We start from the raw sequence: 19202 nt of genomic DNA on the forward strand, positions 1-19202 counted from the left end.
AATGTAATAAAATTGCATTATTTTTTTAAAAACATTCTGTAATTTAGATTTCTAATTGAAAGTGGTCTTCCCTACAGTTAATCCAAATGAGTAAATTTATGGAAATGGTAATAGCCTGGCAGGGAAGGGTGAGTACCTCAGTAACAAAAGATAAGGCATTGAAAAACCATTTAATAGCAGACTCACCTGTAAAAGATTTGTTTCTCTGTTTGTCAAGACTTCTTTGCATTATCACTCTTTCCTAGCTCCATGTAAAAAGTATTTATTTTGTCTGGGTTTTCTTTATCAAATTAAAATGTCCAAACTCTAGACAGTGGCCCATTTATTTTAGTAATAATTTCAATAAAATATAAGCAAAAAACATTAAAATAGGCACCTTTGGAGTGAATTGCTTGTATATGTCACTTTAATCATTGGTGAGTATGTATAATGAATGGCCCAATAATAGTTAATATTGACCAAAGAATTAAATGCATGCCGTGGGGAAGGAAAAATTAGTGGTTTACTCTTGCAGTAATCTATGGCTAATTCTTGATGATTTATGCATTATTGGTAATGGGAATATGCACATATAATAGAAACCTGAATCATTCAAAATCTCAAAGACAAAAGCTGCACTATGTTCCATCAAACATAAAAACAATTGATTGTTCTTGTGCTCACCTGATTTCCTGATTACCTACCTATTAGGAAAGTATGTTGAAGATCTATACTAGACCTAAAAGGTAATAGGAAGAAGATGGGGAAAAAACAAAAGTGAACTTACTGTTCTCAAATCACTAAGATGTGTTTCTTTGTGCAAGAAGGATGGGTTGGAAAGGAATCTTGTAGGCTTGATAAAAATGCTGATCGGTGTGAGTCCACCACGATCCGAACAAATGAGTGATTCACATGTGCCTTCCACACAGCCCTGTACGGTCTGGCCTACTCCCTCAGTACCACTTCTGACTTTATTTACTTATACATTCCCTGCTCTGCTTTGTCCAGGAGCCAGCAAGTAAAGATTTGGAGAGAAAGAGAAAGTGGTAACAAAGGCACCTTTGAGTTGGCTATTACACCAGTTTTGTTTAGAGTGAGTTCAGGAACAAAAATTTGCATGAAGCCTTCAACACAGAAGAGACGCGGGACTCTAGGAGGCCAAGACCCCCAAACCTGCAGGCCTGTGCCAAGGCCACTGAATACACCAGCAGCAATTGCTGAGGTGAGAGGAGCAGTGGGTGCCATGGAAAAGCATAGCTACTTCTGAACTGCTGGAACTGCTTAAGCTTGTTGGAGGCACTTTGAAGAAAAGGGAACAAATTAAGGAAAAGTAAAAGGTCACCAGATCCCACTGCATTGAAATCCCAGGGTGAGGTCCCTGAGGAACTGCAGTGTTGGCTGAGATCCTGTGCCTTCACGTAGAGAGCACAGTTTAAAAATGACACAAACAGAGGTAAACAGCCTCTTAATTATGGTCTGAAAGAGCTGCCGTTTCTATCCAATTACACCAATTCACAGGGGCTTCAACCAACACATATCAACCAATCCTTGAAAAGACAGGCAGGAAAGACTCAGCCTTTATCTTGGAAATTTATTAAGACTAAGCATCAGTTGTACATAGAAATTGTGATTTGCACTAAGTGCTACTCAAGCAGAAGAGCAGTTTTAAATGTATTAAAAACTCACAAAATATATTGATTAAGGCACTGCATCTTGTCCTGTGTTTTCATGCTGTTTCTTAAAAGGCAGTAGGACCTCTGATTACCTGAATATAGGCACTATAACACTATTCAAGATAGTCATACTTTGCTGTGGCCATTGTGATTTATTTCTCAAAAGAAGTTTCATTAGCTTGGATTAGCATTTTCTTTTAAAAACTGAATATGAAAAAAAATCACAGTTTTCTCTTTCCAGAGTCTCTTCCAGAGAGACCTGTTTACAAAAGGTACTATTTCTTCATATATTCCTAACACGGAATTACACATAAGGGGCCAGAGTGCCTCCCAGAGAGTAAAGCCATCAGAGGTTGGATGTCTGAGCAGCATGCTGAGTCTTTGGAAAAGTTTTTTTTTTTTTTTTTCCCAACTGTAATAAAATCAGCTGGGTTTTAAAAAACTGGACCTTTCAGCATCCAAGAAAACTTCTTGGTTAAGTGGCCTCTGTTAAGGAGTTTTGTTGAGCGGTTGACAGGAACCAGACCCAGCTCCTGTGTTGTACAGTGCAGACGGTATATCAGCCTGAGTCAGGAGAGCTGGGTGCTCCTTCCGTGCCACCAGCACTTCCAAAATGCCAGTTTGGGACTTCAGCTACAGTGCCCTCACCAAGCCTGTGCTCGTGCACCATCTTAGCCTGGTCACCTGCAAGATGAAGTTGACTTTTCCTGTGTTTTTGTCCAGTTCCAGCAGCTCAATAGCCTGATGGGTCTGAATCGTGTCTGGTCACAGCCAATTCCACGGCAGTTAATAGGTGCAGCATCTCCGTGGAACACAATGACCACAGCAAAGAGGAGGAAAAATATTAAGTCTCCACATTGCCAGATTGTTTGAGGCCTGAGTGCAAATCTTTTCATCAAAGCCCTGTATGCTATTTAATTAAAAGTCACCATTTAACTGGAGTTCTATTATTCACAGAAAAAAGACTTATTAGACAATGTAATTTTTGTGGCAGAACTAGACTGCATATCTCTCTGAGACTAACTTCACATTTTCACTCATTGGGTTTCTCCAGTCGGGTCATACATCAGCACAGAAGAGCCTGAGCATTAAGGCTGGATTTGGGCATGAGGGAAACAAAGGAGACTCTTGACGTGAGCAACCCCTCATTTAGGGTGAGATTTTCTTTTAGAGCGCAAGTTGGCAAGACTTCAGCTGGAAAATACGCTTTACTTTTTGGCAAGTAGACACAAGGTCAAAGCTTTAAGAAAATAGGAGCTACCGCTCAGATGCAGCAGAAAAGTAATTTCATTCTGAAATGATAACAATATTTCTTTTACCTGCTAAAGTTTGGTCTTCAGTTTTACTGTATATACTATATATGTACCACACACACATACATACACATGTGTGTGTGGTATATATACATATATATAAGCTAAATAAAATCAATCATTGAAAAGCAATTGAAAAGTAATCACAAAAATAGAAAGAGAAATCAAAGAGCAAAAAGGGCTCTGAAGGGCATTTAGTTGTTCTTCTCCAGGGACGCATAATAATCTGTCAGGACTTTCCATGCTTTGGGGGCCATGAAGCCATCTGGGGGATTTTCGCCTTCCCGGGCCAGCTTCCTCATACGAGTTCCTGAGATGAAGTCGAATTCATTGTGCCTGTCACAGGGTAGCAACAAAGAACTCAGCATAGGTAAATAACATCTATCTCAAAGCCCCCAGGAGGATGTTATGGGTTCTGAGACTACATTTTTTTCTTTCTGTAAAAGGCTGCATCTTTCTAAGTTAAGCAGTTCAGTAAAGGACCTTGCGGAAGACCCGGAAATCATAGCAGCTCTGCAGTCAGCGCTCACTGTGCCTCTCAGTTCATGGGGCTTGTCTTCTGTAGCTCTGACTACCTGGGGAGCTCTGAGCAGGGTTGAGTGCTCTATTAACACATGAAATCTTTTTACGCATATACAACCCTTCCATGTAATGTGCCAGGCACTCAAAGCGTGCGCAAGGAATGTGTGTTGGAAAGGAAATGCTTAAGGACCATCTACCACAAGATGCACTACATCTTTGGGGGACCAAGAATGAGCAAGACCAGGTCTGAGCTTACAAGGGACTGTCACTCCAGCTGGGAGCTTTCCCAAGATTCTCTCTCATCATCCCAGTCATACAGATGTTGATTAAAGAGTTTTCCTCCAAAAGCCTACCTTTCTGGATCATAGAAGTCCATGGCTTTCTTGGCTTTGTTGTAGGCAGCCACTCGGAATGGAATGATTTCTACAGATGTGAGGCCAGGGGCCATGGTCAAGACCTTGCCGCCGTGAGTGGGTTCATACAGGTCTTTCTTGGTCTCAGGATGGGGCATTCCTGCAGGGTCCCGGCCCACAATGTAGAAATTGGCCCCTGCAACCATCCGGGCCCTGCAGTGCCACTGGACCTGGGAAATATCACATCAAAGACATGCTGATCATCACTGGCCAATCCTTTGGGCCCCAGTTTATGGAGACATCCTTTTATTCTGCTTCCAAAGTAATTCAGCAATGTGGGTCAACCAATAACTGTAAGAAAGGCAGTAAGCTGTCCAAGGCTGCTCTTAGCTCATCTGTACTGTCCTACTGGGAAGAATATAGGAGTTTTTGGAAAAGGAAATGGCAACCCACTCCAGTATTCTTGCCTAGAGAATTCCATGGAAACTGGAGCCTGACAGGCTACATACAGTCCATGGGGTCACAAATGGTCAGACATGACTGAGCAATTAACACAGGAGCTTTAAAGATAAGAACCTTCCCTCAGAACCTGAGGTTATAGTTCGTAATCTCTCCAGACTAACAGAAGATGAACACCCAGATCTTACTGTTCCACAGAACTATGTGAATTTTACTTTTCAGTTCCTCCCTATTCAAAATAAATCACAGTTTAAGGGAAATTACAAACTCTAATCTCTTACCATGGAATTCCATGTAACTGCCAGTAATGAGCTAATTAACATTCATATGTACACATTGATTCCATTTCAACACAGCACTGGGATTTCAAAACAAGTTGCCCTCTTTGAAGCTAAGATAGAAATAGAGAGGATAGGGAAGAGAGCTAGAGGCCTAGAAATTTGATCTGGTTGAAGACAATTCATTAAACTCACCTTGGAGCATTCCAAAGTGTTATGACCTTTTCAGTTCATCATTCTTACCACAAACTTGTTCATATCCACTACACGGGTGGTGCTGTGTGACAAAGAAAGTCTATTTGACAGGCCCAATGTGTTATGATGAAAGGGAGACATTAAGCTTTTAAAGATACCTCTCCCTTCTAATGTAGCTCACTGAGCATGGTGAATCACTGAAGAGTAAGAGGTGACTTCTGAAATACTAGGCTAGATACATCTTGCCCTATAACCCAGGTAAGCTGTATTATCTACCTCGTTCACATACCAACTTTCAGAGCCTCAAAGGCAGTATATGCTAGGTTTGATTTGGTGTTGCTAGTATTTTCACAAATGAGAAGTGAAAAGTGTTGGTGGCTCAGTTGTGTCTGACTTTGCAACCCCATGAGCCTGCCAGGCTCCTCTGTCCATGGAATTCTCCAGGCAAGAATACTATAGGGGATTACCGTTCCCTTCTCCAGGGGATCTTCCTGACCCAGGAACATGGGTCTCCTGCATTGCAGGCAGACTCTGAGCCACCAGGGAAGCCCACAAATACTATATGGAAACATAATCAGGTCAGATAAATAAAAGAGACCAAAAGACGTCAGAATCTGCTCATAAAGAATCCCAGAAGCACTCTTGCTTTTCTAAGTGAGACTTGACCCTGCACTTGAGAGTCCCAGAGCCCAGTTCAGGGAACTGCTCACCTCTGTGGGGCCAGCATATAACATGGGAGATGGGAAGATGGCAACAATGGTTGACTTGGGATCAAGAACCTCTTCTTCCAGCACAGCTGTGTGCTGTTTCACCCGCCAGTCCAGGGGCACGTCATCATCTTTGGTCCAGCCACCCAGGGGGTGGAGCAGCAGGACCGGGTGCTTGTAGCCTCTCTCCAGGAGCCGGCGGCGGGTGTCCTGCATCAACAGGGCATGGCCATTGTGGACGGGATTGCGCAACTGGAATGCAAACACTGCGTCTGGGATGTGAAAGCAGAACACCAAGATCAAAGACATGCAACATCTCCCAGAACAGAAAAAGACACAGCTGTGGGTATTGCTCAGTGTACTTGTTATATCCACTTGCTTTTTCTTCTATTTTTTTAATTTAAATTTTCAAAAAATTTTTACAATATTGTGTTGGTTTCTGCCGTGCAACAACAAAATCAATCATAATTATACATACGTTCACCTCTCCCCCCGACCCATCCCTCCAGGTCCATCACAGAGTGCCAGACTGGGCTCCCTGTTCTACACAGCAACTTCTCACCAGCTATCCATCTTACACCTGATCATATATATATATATGTTGATGCTACTTTCTCCATTCATTCCACTTTCTCCTTCCTCTACTGTGTCCTCAAGTTCGTTCTCTACATCCACATATCCATCCATTCCTTTCCTGCAAATAGGTTCATTGATACCATTTTCTAGATTCCATATATATGCATTAATATACTATATTTGTTTTTCTGACTTCACTCTGTATAGCAGGCTCTGGGTTCATCCACCTCCCTAAACTGACTAAAACCCTGGAGATGATGTAGGGAAAAGGGAACCCTGCTACACTGCTGGTGGGAATGTAAACTGATACAGCTATTATGAAGAACGGTATGGAGATTCCTTAAAAAACGAGGAATAAATCTACCATATATGACCCAGCAACTCCACTGCTTGGCACATACCCCAAGAAAAACCATAATCGAAAAAGATACACGTACCCCAATTTTCACAGCAGTGCTATTTACAATAGCCAGGCCATGGAAGCAACCTAGATGTCCATGACTGATGAATGGATAAAGAAGCTGTGGTACCTATATATAATGGAGTATTACTCAGCCATTAAAAAAAATGAATTTGAGTATATCCACTTGCTTTTAAGAACCAGCTAGAAAACCACCTGGATCTTTAGGGGTGTTTTTCCCAAAGGTACCAGTACCAGACTTTTTAGACAGGGATAGGACACAGGTAGGAAGCCCTAAAGGGAGAGCCTGACTCAGAAATGAACATGTTAGTTGCCAAGACCTTTCTTACAAACCGCAGTTCAGGCAGGGGCTGGTATTGATCCGTCCCCTTGTGCCCTGCTCCAGCCTCATTTTCCTAGGGTGTGAATATTGATTAGGAACATTTTCTGGAATCTGCAAAATCTTAACAACTTAAAGATATAAAAACACTTCTTTACTTTACGAAAATCTTCAAAACTACTCCACTTAGTGATGAAGTCCTGGGGGGCTTAATTTTTCTTTTGGTTATGAAATGGATTAATGTATATCCATTATAGAAAACTTAGGAAATACAGAAAAGCCCAAAATAGAATATAAAAATCATCCATCTTCCTGTCATTACTTTTTCTCTCTTTCTCAAAATATGTAAAGTGAAAATCTTCCCTTCCCCTTGGCCCCAAGTTGTCCCTAGAGGTAGCTGCAGGTTGGTTCACATGTTGCCAGACATTCCCACTTCTACACACAGAAGTAGGTTTGGGTTTTAAAAACAATTATCCCATTTTACTTTGTTTTCCGAGATTATTCTATACATACTGTTCTGAAATTTGCTTTTTCCCTTAACAAATACACTTTGGGTATCTTTGTGTGTCAGTGTATATTTTTTAAATAGCTGCATAATATTACAGTAGTTCAACTTTATATGCTTTCCATATCTTTATGATTGGAAGCTTTAAGCTTTATGATTTCCTGTGTGGATCACAATAAACTGTGGAAAATTCTGAAAGAGACGGGAATACCAGACCACCTGACCTGCCTCGAGAAACCTATATGCAGGTCAGGAAGCAACAGTTAGAACTGGACATGGAACAACTGACTGGCTCCAAATAGGAAAAGGAGTACATCAAGGCTGTATATTGTCACCCTGCTTATTTAACTTATATGCAGAGTACATCATGAGAAATGCTGGGCTGGAAGAAACACAAGCTGGAATCAAGATTGCTGGGAGAAATATCAATAACCTCAGATATGCAGATGACACCGCCCTTATGGCAGAAAGTGAAGAGGAACTAAAAAGCCTCTTGATGAAAGTGAAAGAGGAAAGTGAAAAAGTTGGCTTAAAGCTCAACATTCAGAAAACGAAGATCATGGCATCTGGTCCCATCATTTCATGGGAAATAGTGGGAAAACAGTGGAAACAGTGTTAGACTTTATTTTTTGGGCTCCAAAATCACTGCAGATGGTGACTGCAGCCATGAAATTAAAAGATGCTTACTCCTTGGAAGGAAAGTTATGACTAACCTAGATAGCATATTAAAAAGCAGAGACATTACTTTGCCAACAAAGGTCATCTAGTCAAGGCTATAGTTTTTCCAGCAGTCATGTATGAATGTGAGAGTTGGACTGTGAAGAAAGCTGAGCACTGAATAATTGATGCTTTTGCATTGTGGTATTGGAGAAGACTCTTGAGAGTCCCTTGGACTGCAAGGAGATCCAACCAGTCCATCCTAAAGGAGATCAGTCCTGGGTGTTCATTGGAAGGACTGATGCTGAAGCTGAAACTCCAACATTTTGGCCACCTCATGTGAAGAGTGGACTCACTGGAAAAGACCCTGATGCTGGGAGGGATTGAGGGCAAGAGGAGAAGGGGACGACTGAGGATGAGATGGTTGGATGGCATCACCAACTCGATGGACATGAGTTTGGGTAAACTCCGGGAGTTGGTGATGGACAGGGAGGCCTGGCGTGCTGCAATTCATGGGGTCACAAAGAGTCGGACACGACTGAGTGACTGAACTGAACTGAGACGTATCAATAGACAATGAAGGTTTTCAACTTTTCAAACCTGTAAACATGTTGTTTCCTGATATCCTTAATTCTGTAAGCAGAGGATGATTAGGAGTATTAACAAATGCAGGAGAGTCAGCCTACATACCAGCATCCATTTCTTTATACTTCTGTCTGAGCTCCAGAGGTGTCAGGCGGTATTGGTCCAAACCATCATTCCACTGTATTCTTTCCAGCACCTGAAGGTCACCACCAACCAGCCAATCCCCACTTTCCATCACCATCTAGATAGAATTTATTAAAATTCTTAGTGATACATATTGTTATCTATTTTATCTCAGAAAGTTTCTTCTTCTGAACCAATCTTGGGCTACTTGAACTAACTGCTTTCAGTTCTCCAACATTTCTAGCACAGTATATATCAAACTTTTTGATTTCTCAAATCCTTTACTCTTAAAAATTATTGAGGATAAACAAGAGCTTTTTTTTTTAACACTGATTGTATCTATCATTATTTTCTATTTTAGAAATTAAAAGTGAAAACGCTTAGGGCTTCCCTGGTAGCCCAGTGGTAAAGAATCCACCTACCAAGGCAGGAGGCAGGGTTCCAACCTTGATCCGGGAAGATCCCACATGCCCCGGAACACCTAAGGCTGTGCGAGCATCTGTGCTCTGGAGCAAACGGGCCACAAGTACTGAGCCCTCGAGCCTGTTCTCCACAAGAGAAGCCACTGCAATGAGAAGGCTGGCACTGCAACTAGAGAATAGCCCCTGCTTGCTGCAACTAGAGAAAAGCCTGCACACAGCAGTGAAGACCCAGCACGGCCAAAAGTAAAATGAATTTTAAACAAACTGAGAATCCTTAAAAATATTTATTGACTTAAAACTAACAATAGTAAAGTCATTAAATAGTAACATAAACATTTTAGTTTTTGGTGAAAAATAATATTTTCCAAAAATATAAGTGAAAAGTAGCATTATTTTACATGTTTGCAAATCTCTTCATTATCTGACTTAATAGAAGGCAGCTGGATTCTCATATCTACTTTTTCACTTATTCCATGGTAATATGTTATTTTGACTGAAACAGGTAAAGAAAATTCAACTTCAGATAGGTGGTTGGAAAAGGGAAATACTTGAATAGCCTTTTTCTATCATTGTGGATATTCTTTGTTGACATAAAAAATTAAAGAACCAAATTTAAAAATCAGCAAAGAACTTCAGCAGACATTTATCCAAATATGATGTACAGATGGCCAACAGAGATAAGAAAAGATGTCCAACATCACTAGTTATTGGAGAAATACAACCTCATACCTATTAGCGTGGCTACTATCACAAACAGAAAATAAGAAGGGTGGGCAAGGATGTGGAGAACTCCCTCCTGTACTGTTGGTGAGATTATAAAATGGTGCATCAGTATGGAGTTTCTTCAAAAAATTAAAAATGCAGCTGACACATGATCTGATAATCCCATTTCTGGATATATATCCAAAAGAATTAAGAGCAATGTCTCACAGAGATTTGCACATCCATATTCATAGCAGTGCTATTCACAATAGCTAAAAGGTGGGTGCAACCCAGATCTCTCTCGAAAGGTGAACCAAAGATGAACATGAATGTTATGCATACGATGGAATATTATTCAGCCTTCACAACGAAGGAAATCCTGTCACAGGTTATAACAGGGATGGAACTTGAGGACATTAAGCTAAGTGAAAAAGCAATGCACAAAAGATAAATACTGTATTTTTCCACTTCCATGAAGTATCTAAAATAGTCAAATTCATAGAAAATAGAACGGTTGATACCAGGGGCTGGGGAGAGGAAAGGAGACTTGTTATTTAACAGGTACACAGTTTCAGATTTTCAAGATGAAAAAAGTTTTGGAGCTCTGTTTCACAAGGTGAATTAACACTACTGAATTGTCGTTTAGTCTCTATAAGTTATATTTGACTCTTGCGACCCCATAGCCTGTATGTAGCCTGCCAGGCTCTTCTGTCCATAGGATTTTCCAGGCAAGAATACAGGAGGGGGTTGCCATTTCCACCAGAGAATCTTCCTGACCCAGATCAAATCTGCGTCCCCTGCGTCTCCTGCATTGGCAGGCGGATTCTTGACTAACGAGCTACCGGGAAAGCCCAAAATGGATGGATGGTAGATACATAGATGACTGATAAAACTTATTCTTCATTGAAGTTTTCTCTAAAGTTACTATCAATATTCTCACTTTTCAATACCCAGTCTCAGTTGAAAAAGTGACTTCAGGAAAGGGTTGGTGAGGAACAGAACAAGGAGACTTTTGGAAAGAACCACCTGTGCACTGTCCCATACTTTAGATGGCCCGACTCTGGTCTTCTTCAACTGCGCCCCTTCTGTCAGCGCAAGGAACCTCTTGTGAGCAGCCCCACCTGAAATCTGTATTTACTCTCTAGACCATCATCTGTGTACCTGGGACATTCCGCCTGGAGTGCCCACAAGCAGACCCAGAGGGTCCTCATGGCATGCAGCAAGGCCAAGCATTGGAAGAGGACGGGGTGGCTGCAAACGAAGAGCCAACTATCCACACACGCCCTTATCCTGACGCAGAACCAAGAAGTCTAAAATGGAGCCTGGCCTTCCAGAGTGTGACCAAGGCATACTGTCAAAGGAGAAAGATAAAACATTTTACTTAAATTTGTTAGGTAAGTAACTTATTTATTTGTTTTTTAGATAAGTAACTTTTAAATATGATACTGGGCTTCAGCTCATTCTCACCCTGGAATCCACAAATATTAGGTGTCAGCGTGGTATGAAGAATGGCCAAGTGATGAAAAAGGAAACCGTGACAGTGTCTGATGAGAGGGTGAGCACTTTCCTTGACAAAGATGGAAGCGGCCCCAGGCCTGATGGCACACACACGGGTAATGCCTTGCCATCTACGTTGTGGCATCTAACCGCAGTTTTTACATTGTACACCTTAAACTTATACATTGTTATATGTTCATCATACCTCAGTTAACCTGAAAACAGAATGACATCACAACCTTTGCTTTCCCCATGAGCTTAAATATGTTCCACTGTTTCCCCATCCGTTTGCCATGAAGTGATGGGACCGGATTCCATGATCTTAGTTTTCTGAATGTTGAGTTTTAAGGCAACTTTTTCACTCTCCTTTGTCACTTTCATCAAGAGGCTCTTTAGTTCCTCTTTGCTTTCTTCCATAAGGGTGGTGTCATCTGCATATCTGAGGTTATTGGTATTTCTCCCAGGTACCTTGATTCCAAAGATGCAGAAGCCATCTTGCAGCCAAAGATGGAGAAGCTCTATAGAGTCAACAAAAACAAGACCGGGGGCTGACTGTGGCTCAGATCATGAGCTCCTTATTGCCAAATTCAGACTCAAATTGAAGAAAGCAGGGAAAACCACTAGGCCATTCAGGTATGACCTAAATCAAGTCCCTTATGATTATACAGTGGAAGTGAGAAATAGATTTAAGGGACTAGATCTGATAGAGTACCTGATGAACTATGGAATAAGGTTTGTGACATTGTACAGGAGACAGGGATCAAGACCATCCCCATGGAAAAGAAATGCAAAAAAGCAAAATGGCTGTCTGGGGAGGCCTTACAAATAGCTGAAAAAAAGAAGAGAAGTGAAAAGCAAAGGAGAAGAGGAAAGATATAAGCATCTGAATGCAGAGTTCCAAAGAATAGTAAGAAGAGATAAGAAAGCCTTCTTCAGTGATCAATGCAAAGAAATCGAGGAAAACAACAGACTAGGAAAGACTAGAGATCTCTTCAAGAAAATTAGAGATACCAAGGGAACATTTTATGCATAGATGGGCACAATACAGGACAGAAATGGTCTGGACCTAACAGAAGCAGAAGGTATTAAGAAGAGATGGCAAGAATACACGGAAGAACTGTACAAAAAAGATCTTCACGACCCGGATAATCACGATGGTGTGATCACTCACCTAGAGCCAGACATCCTGGAATGTGAAGTCAAGTGGGCCTTAGAAAGCACCAATACGAACAAAGATAGTGGAGGTGATGGCATTCCAGTTGAGCTATTTCAAAGCCTGAAAGATGATGCTGTGAAAGTGCTGCACTCAATATGCCAGCAAGTTTGGAAAACTCAGCAGTGGCCACAGGACTGGAAAAGGTCAGTTTTCATTCCAATGCCAAAGAAAGGCAATGCCAAAGAATGCTCAAACTACCACACAATTGCACTCATCTCACATACTAGTAAAGTAATGCTCAAAATTCTCCAAGCCAGGCTTCAGCAGTACATGAACCGTGAACTTCCTGATGTTCAAGCTGGTTTTAGAAAAGGCAGAGGAACCAGAGATCAAATTGCCAACATCTGCTGGATCATGGAAAAAGCAAAAGAGTTCGAGAAAAACATCTATTTCTGCTTTATTGACTATGCCAAAGCCTTTGACTGTGTGGATCACAATAAACTGCGGAAAATTCTGAAAGAGATGGGAATACCAGACCACCTGACCTGCCTCTTGAGAAATCTGTGTGCAGGCCAGGAAGCAACAGATAGAACTGGACATGGAACAACAGACTGGTTCCAAATAGGAAAAGGAGTACATCAAGGCTGTATATTGTCACCCTGCTTATCTAACTTATATGCAGAGTACATCATGAGAAATGCTGGACTGGAAGAAACACAAGCTGGAATCAAGATTGCCAGGAGAAATATCAATAACCTCAGCTATGCAGATGACACCACCCTTATGGCAGAAAGTGAAGAGGAACTAAAAAGCCTCTTGATGAAGGTGAAAGAGAAGAGTGAAAAAGTTGGCTTAAAGCTCAACATTCAGAAAACGAAGATCATGGCATCCGGTCCCATCACTTCATGGGAAATAGATGGGGAAACAGTGAAAACAGTGTCAGACTTTATCTTTTTGGGCTCCAAAATCACTTCAAATGGTGACTGCAGCCATGAAATTAAAAGACGCTTACTCCTTGGAAGGAAAGTTATGACCAACCTAGATAGCATATTCAAAAGCAGAGACATTACTTTGCTGACTAAGGTCCACCTAGTCAAGGCTATGGTTTTTCCAGTAGTCATGTATGGATGTGAGAGTTGGACTTTGAAGAAGGCTGAGTGCCGAAGAATTGATGCTTTTGAACTGTGGTGTTGGAGAAGACTCTTGAGAGTCCCTTGGGCTGCAAGGAGATCCAACCAGTCCATTCTGAAGGAGATCAGCCCTGGGATTTCTTTGGAAGGAATGATGCTAAAGCTGAAGCGCCAGTACTTTGGCCACCTCATGTGAAGAGTTGACTCATTGGAAAAGACTTTGAGGCTGGGAGGGATTGGGGGCAGGAGGAGAAGGGGAAGACCGAGGATGAGATGGCTGGATGGCATCACTGACTCGATGGACGTGAGTCTGAGTGAACTCCGGGAGTTGGTGATGGACAGGGAGGCCTGGCGTGCTGCGTTTCATGGGGTCACAAAGAGTCGGACACGACTGAGTGACTGAACTGAACTGAACCTTGATTCCAGCTTGTGTTTCATTCAGCCTGGCATTTCACATGATGTACTCCACATATAAGTTAAATAAGCAGGATGACAGTTTACAGCCTTGATGTACTCCTTTCCCGATTTGGAACCAGTCTTCTGTTCCATGTCCAGTTCTAGCAGTTGCTTCCTGACCTGCATACAGATTTCTCAGGAGGCAGGTCAGGTGGTCTGGTATTCCCACCTCTTTAAGAATTTTCAACAGTTTGTTGTGATCCACACAGTCAAAAGCTTTGGCGAGGTCAATAAAGCAGAAGTAGATGTTTTTCTGGAACTCTCTTGCTTTTTTGATGATCTGATGGATGCTGGCAATTTGGTGTCTGGTACCTCTGCCTTTTCTAAATTCAGCTTAAATATTTGGAAGTTCACGTTGAAGCCTGGCTTGGAGAATTTTGAGCATTACTATCTAGTGTGTGAGATGAGTGCAATTGTGCAGTAGTTTGAACATTATTTGGCATTACCTTTCTTTGGGATTGGAATGAAAACTGGTTTTTTCCTGTCCGGTGGCCACTGCTGAGTTTTCCAAATTTGCTGACATACTGAGTGTAGCACTTTCACACCATCATCTTTCAGGATTTGAAATAGCTCAACTGGAATCCCATCACCTCCACTAGCTTTGTTTGTAGTGATGCTTCCTAAGGCCCACTTGACTTCGCATTCCAGGATGTCTGGCTCTAGATGAGTGATCACACCATTGTGATTATCTGGGTCATGAAGATTCTTTTTGTATAGTTTTCTGTGTATTCTTGCCATCTCTTCTTGATACCTTCTGCTTCTGTTAGGTCCATACCATTTCTGTCCTGTATTGTGCCCATCTTTGCATGATATGTTCCCTTGGTATCTCTAATTTTCTTGAAGAGATCTCTAGTCTTTCCCATTCTATTGTCTTCCTGTATTTATTTGCATTGATCTTTTATTTTGGGGGGCTCCAAAATCACTGCAGATGGTGACTGCGGCCATGAAATTAAAAGATGCTTGCTCCTTGGAAGAAAAGTTATGACCAACCTAGACAGCATATTAAAAAGCAGAGACATTACTTTGCCAACAAAGGTCCATCTAGTCAAAGCTAAGTTTTTTTCAATAGTCATGTAAGGATGTGAGAGTTGGACTATAACAAAGCTGAGCACTGAAGAACTGATGCTTTTGAACTGTGGTGTTGTGGAAGACTCTTGAGAGTCCCCTGGACTGCAAGGAGATCAAACCAGTCTATCCTAAAGGAAATCAGTCCTGAATATTCATTGGAAGGACTGATGCTGAAGCTGAAACTCCAATACTTTGGCCACCTGATGCGAAGAACTGACTGTCTGGAAAAGACCCTGATTCTGGGAAAGATTGAAGGCAAGAGGAGAAGGGGACAACAGAGGATGAGATGGTTGGATGCCATCATCGACTCATGGACCTGAGTCTGAGTAAACACTGGGAGTTGGTGATGGACAGGGAAGCCTGGCGCGCTATAGTCCATTGGATCACAAAGAGTCAGATACCACTGAGTGACTGAACTGAACTAAGTATGTTCCATATGACGCTGCAATGCAATGCATCTCGTCAGTCATGAAGACAAACATTATGGAAGGTCTTACTCCTCAACCACATCACAATTGTGCAACCATTCTCCTGATCAGATTCCAGACTTGCCTTTTGCACCATCCAAAGATAGTGTGGTCAGCCTGTATTGTTAGCAGAAAAGAGAGAGGCAAGAAAAAGGGAGAGAAAGCTGATTAATTTTTAACACCCAGCCAGAAGACATCGAGGTGGTGATGGTGTATGCTGGTTCAACTTCCTGTCATGGACAGATGTTAAAGTTTACAATGACTTGCATTTCATAGCTCTTCAGGGAATGGGAGACTAGAGCCATCCGTGGTTTTTCAGCACAGGGCGATTTTGCCTCTACTGGGGACATCAGTCAATATCTGCAGACAATTTTGATCATCACAGCTGGAGTGGGGAAGGGTGTACTGTTGGCCTCCAGTGTATAGAGGCCAGGAATGCTACTAAATATCCTATGTAGAACAGGACAGCCCACAACAAAGAACTACCCAGCCCCATGGTTAATAGCGCTGTGGTTGAGAAACCCTGAGTAGAGAAAGGGTTATTGCAAGGGATTTGGTTGTTTTTTCATGGCCCGCCTCCTAAATTCCATGCTCAGGAAAATGATTTAAGAATATTGTCAAATACCCGTATCTATACATTTACTTTCTCCTCATTGCTTAAACTACAAATATAAGTTTGAGAGACCGCAAATCTTCGGGCATGCAGTAACTCATTCTGGACGCCAGGGGTCCACCCTACATTGTTCTATTAGTGAAGGCAATCCTGAACCTGTTTAATTCACCACCCAGCCTAAAAATATGTATGGAGAGCGATGCTGACACCAAGCTTTAGGTATATCTTGGATCAGGAAGGACAAAGGGCATCTCTCTCAAAGGTGATCCCAGAACTGTGGTCCAGCTATTAGGAAGGGAGGTCCAGTGGCTCTGCCCCATTTCCAAGGACTTTCTGGCCCACAAGTCCCCACTTCCTTCCAAGCCTCCTACCAAAGGCGTAGGACCACAGTTAGAGAGTCTTTAGAACTGGACACACAGAGCGGTATAAATAATAAGCTTTAAGGGAGTCTAGTGAAACAGTGAAAGAGGAGCTGGGCTCAGAGTCACAGACAGCAGGGATGCATAAAGGATAAGAGGAGGAGCCCAAACACTCAGATGAGAACCAGGAAAGCTACGGGGAGCAAGAGGGCAAGGTGAGGAAGAGGAGGAAGAACCAAGAAAGCTACAGGGAGCAAGAGGGCAAGGTGAGGAAGAGGAGGAAGAACCAGGAAAGCTACGGGGAGCAAGGGGGCAAGGTGAGGAAGAGGAGGAAGGACCAGGAAAGCTACGGGGAGCAAGAGGGCAAGGTGAGGAAGAGGAGGAAGGACCAAGAAAGCTACGGGGAGCAAGGGGGCAAGGTGAGGAAGAGGAGGAAGGACCAGGAAAGCTACGGGGAGCAAGGGGGCAAGGTGAGGAAGAGGAGGAAGGACCAGGAAAGCTACGGGGAGCAAGAGGGCAAGGTGAGGAAGAGGAGGAAGGACCAGGAAAGCTACGGGGAGCAAGGGGGCAAGGTGAGGAAGAGGAGGAAGAACCAGGAAAGCTACGGGGAGCAAGGGGGCAAGGTGAGGAAGAGGAGGAAGGACCAAGAAAGCTACAGGGAGCAAGAGGGCAAGGTGAGGAAGAGGAGGAAGGACCAGGAAAGCTACGGGGAGCAAGGGGGCAAGGTGAGGAAGAGGAGGAAGGACCAACCTCAAGGGGAAGAGGGGATGTACACATAAGAAGGCAAGGAGCAGCTAAGGGCGGGAAGGCGTGAGACAGTGAGGAGGAAGGAAGGGAAGGGACAGAGTCCTAGGCTGGGGGACTAGCGTATGCAAAAGCATGAGAGAGATGCTACAGTGGCCAGCTGAGAATGAACGGAAGAACATTTTCAGTGGTGGAAGGAGTGAGCAGTAAGATGAGTTAGATCTCTGTATGAGTTCCATATAAAGCTTGAACAGTTGCTCCAGCTGAAGAATGGAGGAAAGATTTGAGGGGAGTAGGGCAAGAGACAGGGAAGAAATTCAGTGTCCTGGCTCAAGTTGGAACAGAAGAGAAGTGAACGACTTCAAGCAATACTCTGGAAGCAGAATTGTTAGGACTGGTGATTGAATGGGCAAGGGAGAAGAAAGAGGCAAGAATGACATCCAATGTGGTATATATGTACAATGGAATATTGCTCAGTCATTAACAGCGAAACGATGCCACGTGCAGCAACATGGACCAACCTCGAGATTATTGTAGTAAGCGAAGCAAGAGAAGGACAAATATTATATCACTTACATGTGGAATCTTTAAAAAATGATACGAGTGAACTTACTTTTGAAACAGACTTATAGACATAGAAAGCAAACATGGTTACCAAAAGGGGAGGGATAAAGTAGGATGTTGGGATTAATATATACACACCACTATATATAATATAGATTATCACAGGAACCCACTGTATAACACAGGGAACTCTACCCCATACTCTGTAATAAGCTATATGGGAAAAGAATCTGAGAAAGGATATATATGTGTGTGTGTGTGTGTGTGTGTGTATCAGTGTATATATACACATATAACTGAATCAGTTTGCTGTATACCTGAAACTAACATAATATTGTAAATCAACTATACTTCAACTTAAATAAAAATAATACTTTGAAAATAACACAGAAAATTAGGAATATATTTTTTCAGAATGCCAGAAGATGTACATTAAAACCAGAAAATCCATTATGGAAAACAAATGTTGTTGATCTTATGTCTGAAAATATAAAAGAAAAAAAAGAATGCTATACAGGATTTGCACACGGACCACGGTTTGGATGGTGGAGCTGTTCATGGAACTGGGGGGCACGCAGGCAGGGGACCGCGCTGGGGTGAAGTTGCCCATGTTGAGTGTGAGGTGCTTGCAGGATATATCCTGGTGGAGCCCCATGAGAAAAGCCCCCGGATAATTATCTAACGCCATGGTTCTCAACCTTCACAGTACATTAGAATCACAAACAGCTTCAAAACCCATGACATGCAGAACTGAGCCGAGGCCAATGAAATCAAAGTCTGTGAGGGAGGGCTCTGGTCATGGGTCATTTTTAAACAGGTGATGATGTTGGGCAAACTAACGATAATGGTCTTCACTGCAGGGCTAAAGGATATAAAAACCTTCCCTCCTGTTCGTCACTCTTGGTATCTACATCGTGAAAGAGGAATAATGATTCTTAGATGCTCACAGGAGCGTTGTGAGAAACAATTACCATTTGGAAAAGCTTTGAGAGCCACAGATAAAAGACAACAGGATTCCTTAAAGCTTTACTTTTACAAGTTTCGCCTGCTTTTCCTCATGATCTCATCTGTGGTTCCGTATTAGTGAGAGGGAGGGTTGGGAGGATTGGGATGGAAGGTCAGGGCAAACTGCAGTGAGGGGTTGTGTAACAGAGGCAGACGGTTTCTTTGGTGACTAACCACTTTCCATGCAAATGTAACCCCCAGGGCCACGTGGAAATACAAGAAGGCCTATGAATACTTTTGGAAGAAACTACTGTTGGAAAAATTGGGGGTTCTGAAAAAATATTTTTTAATGTTTAATTACTGTGAATTTCAAGGTGCTACAAGATTTGTAGTGGGACTTCCCTCGTGGTCCAT

At 42.4% G+C, this 19202-nt stretch overlaps 1 protein-coding gene across 2 annotated transcripts in view; it reads right to left on the bottom strand.

Annotated features, from left to right (window-relative positions):
- Positions 1551-19202, bottom strand: part of PAPSS2 (3'-phosphoadenosine 5'-phosphosulfate synthase 2) — a 101704-nt gene continuing 84052 nt past the window's right edge. For both annotated transcript variants that reach the window (XM_018041299.1, XM_018041298.1), the window contains 4 exons: positions 8648-8783; positions 5483-5751; positions 3841-4070; positions 1551-3301 (listed from right to left, as the gene is read on the bottom strand). In XM_018041299.1, coding sequence (XP_017896788.1) covers positions 3160-3301; positions 3841-4070; positions 5483-5751; positions 8648-8783 — 777 coding nt within the window. In that variant the 3' untranslated portion in view covers positions 1551-3159. The remainder of the gene's footprint in view (positions 3302-3840; positions 4071-5482; positions 5752-8647; positions 8784-19202) is intronic.

The sequence above is a fragment of the Capra hircus genome, chromosome 26 (genome assembly GCF_001704415.2).
Source record: "Capra hircus breed San Clemente chromosome 26, ASM170441v1, whole genome shotgun sequence".
Lineage (NCBI taxonomy): Eukaryota > Metazoa > Chordata > Mammalia > Artiodactyla > Bovidae > Capra > Capra hircus.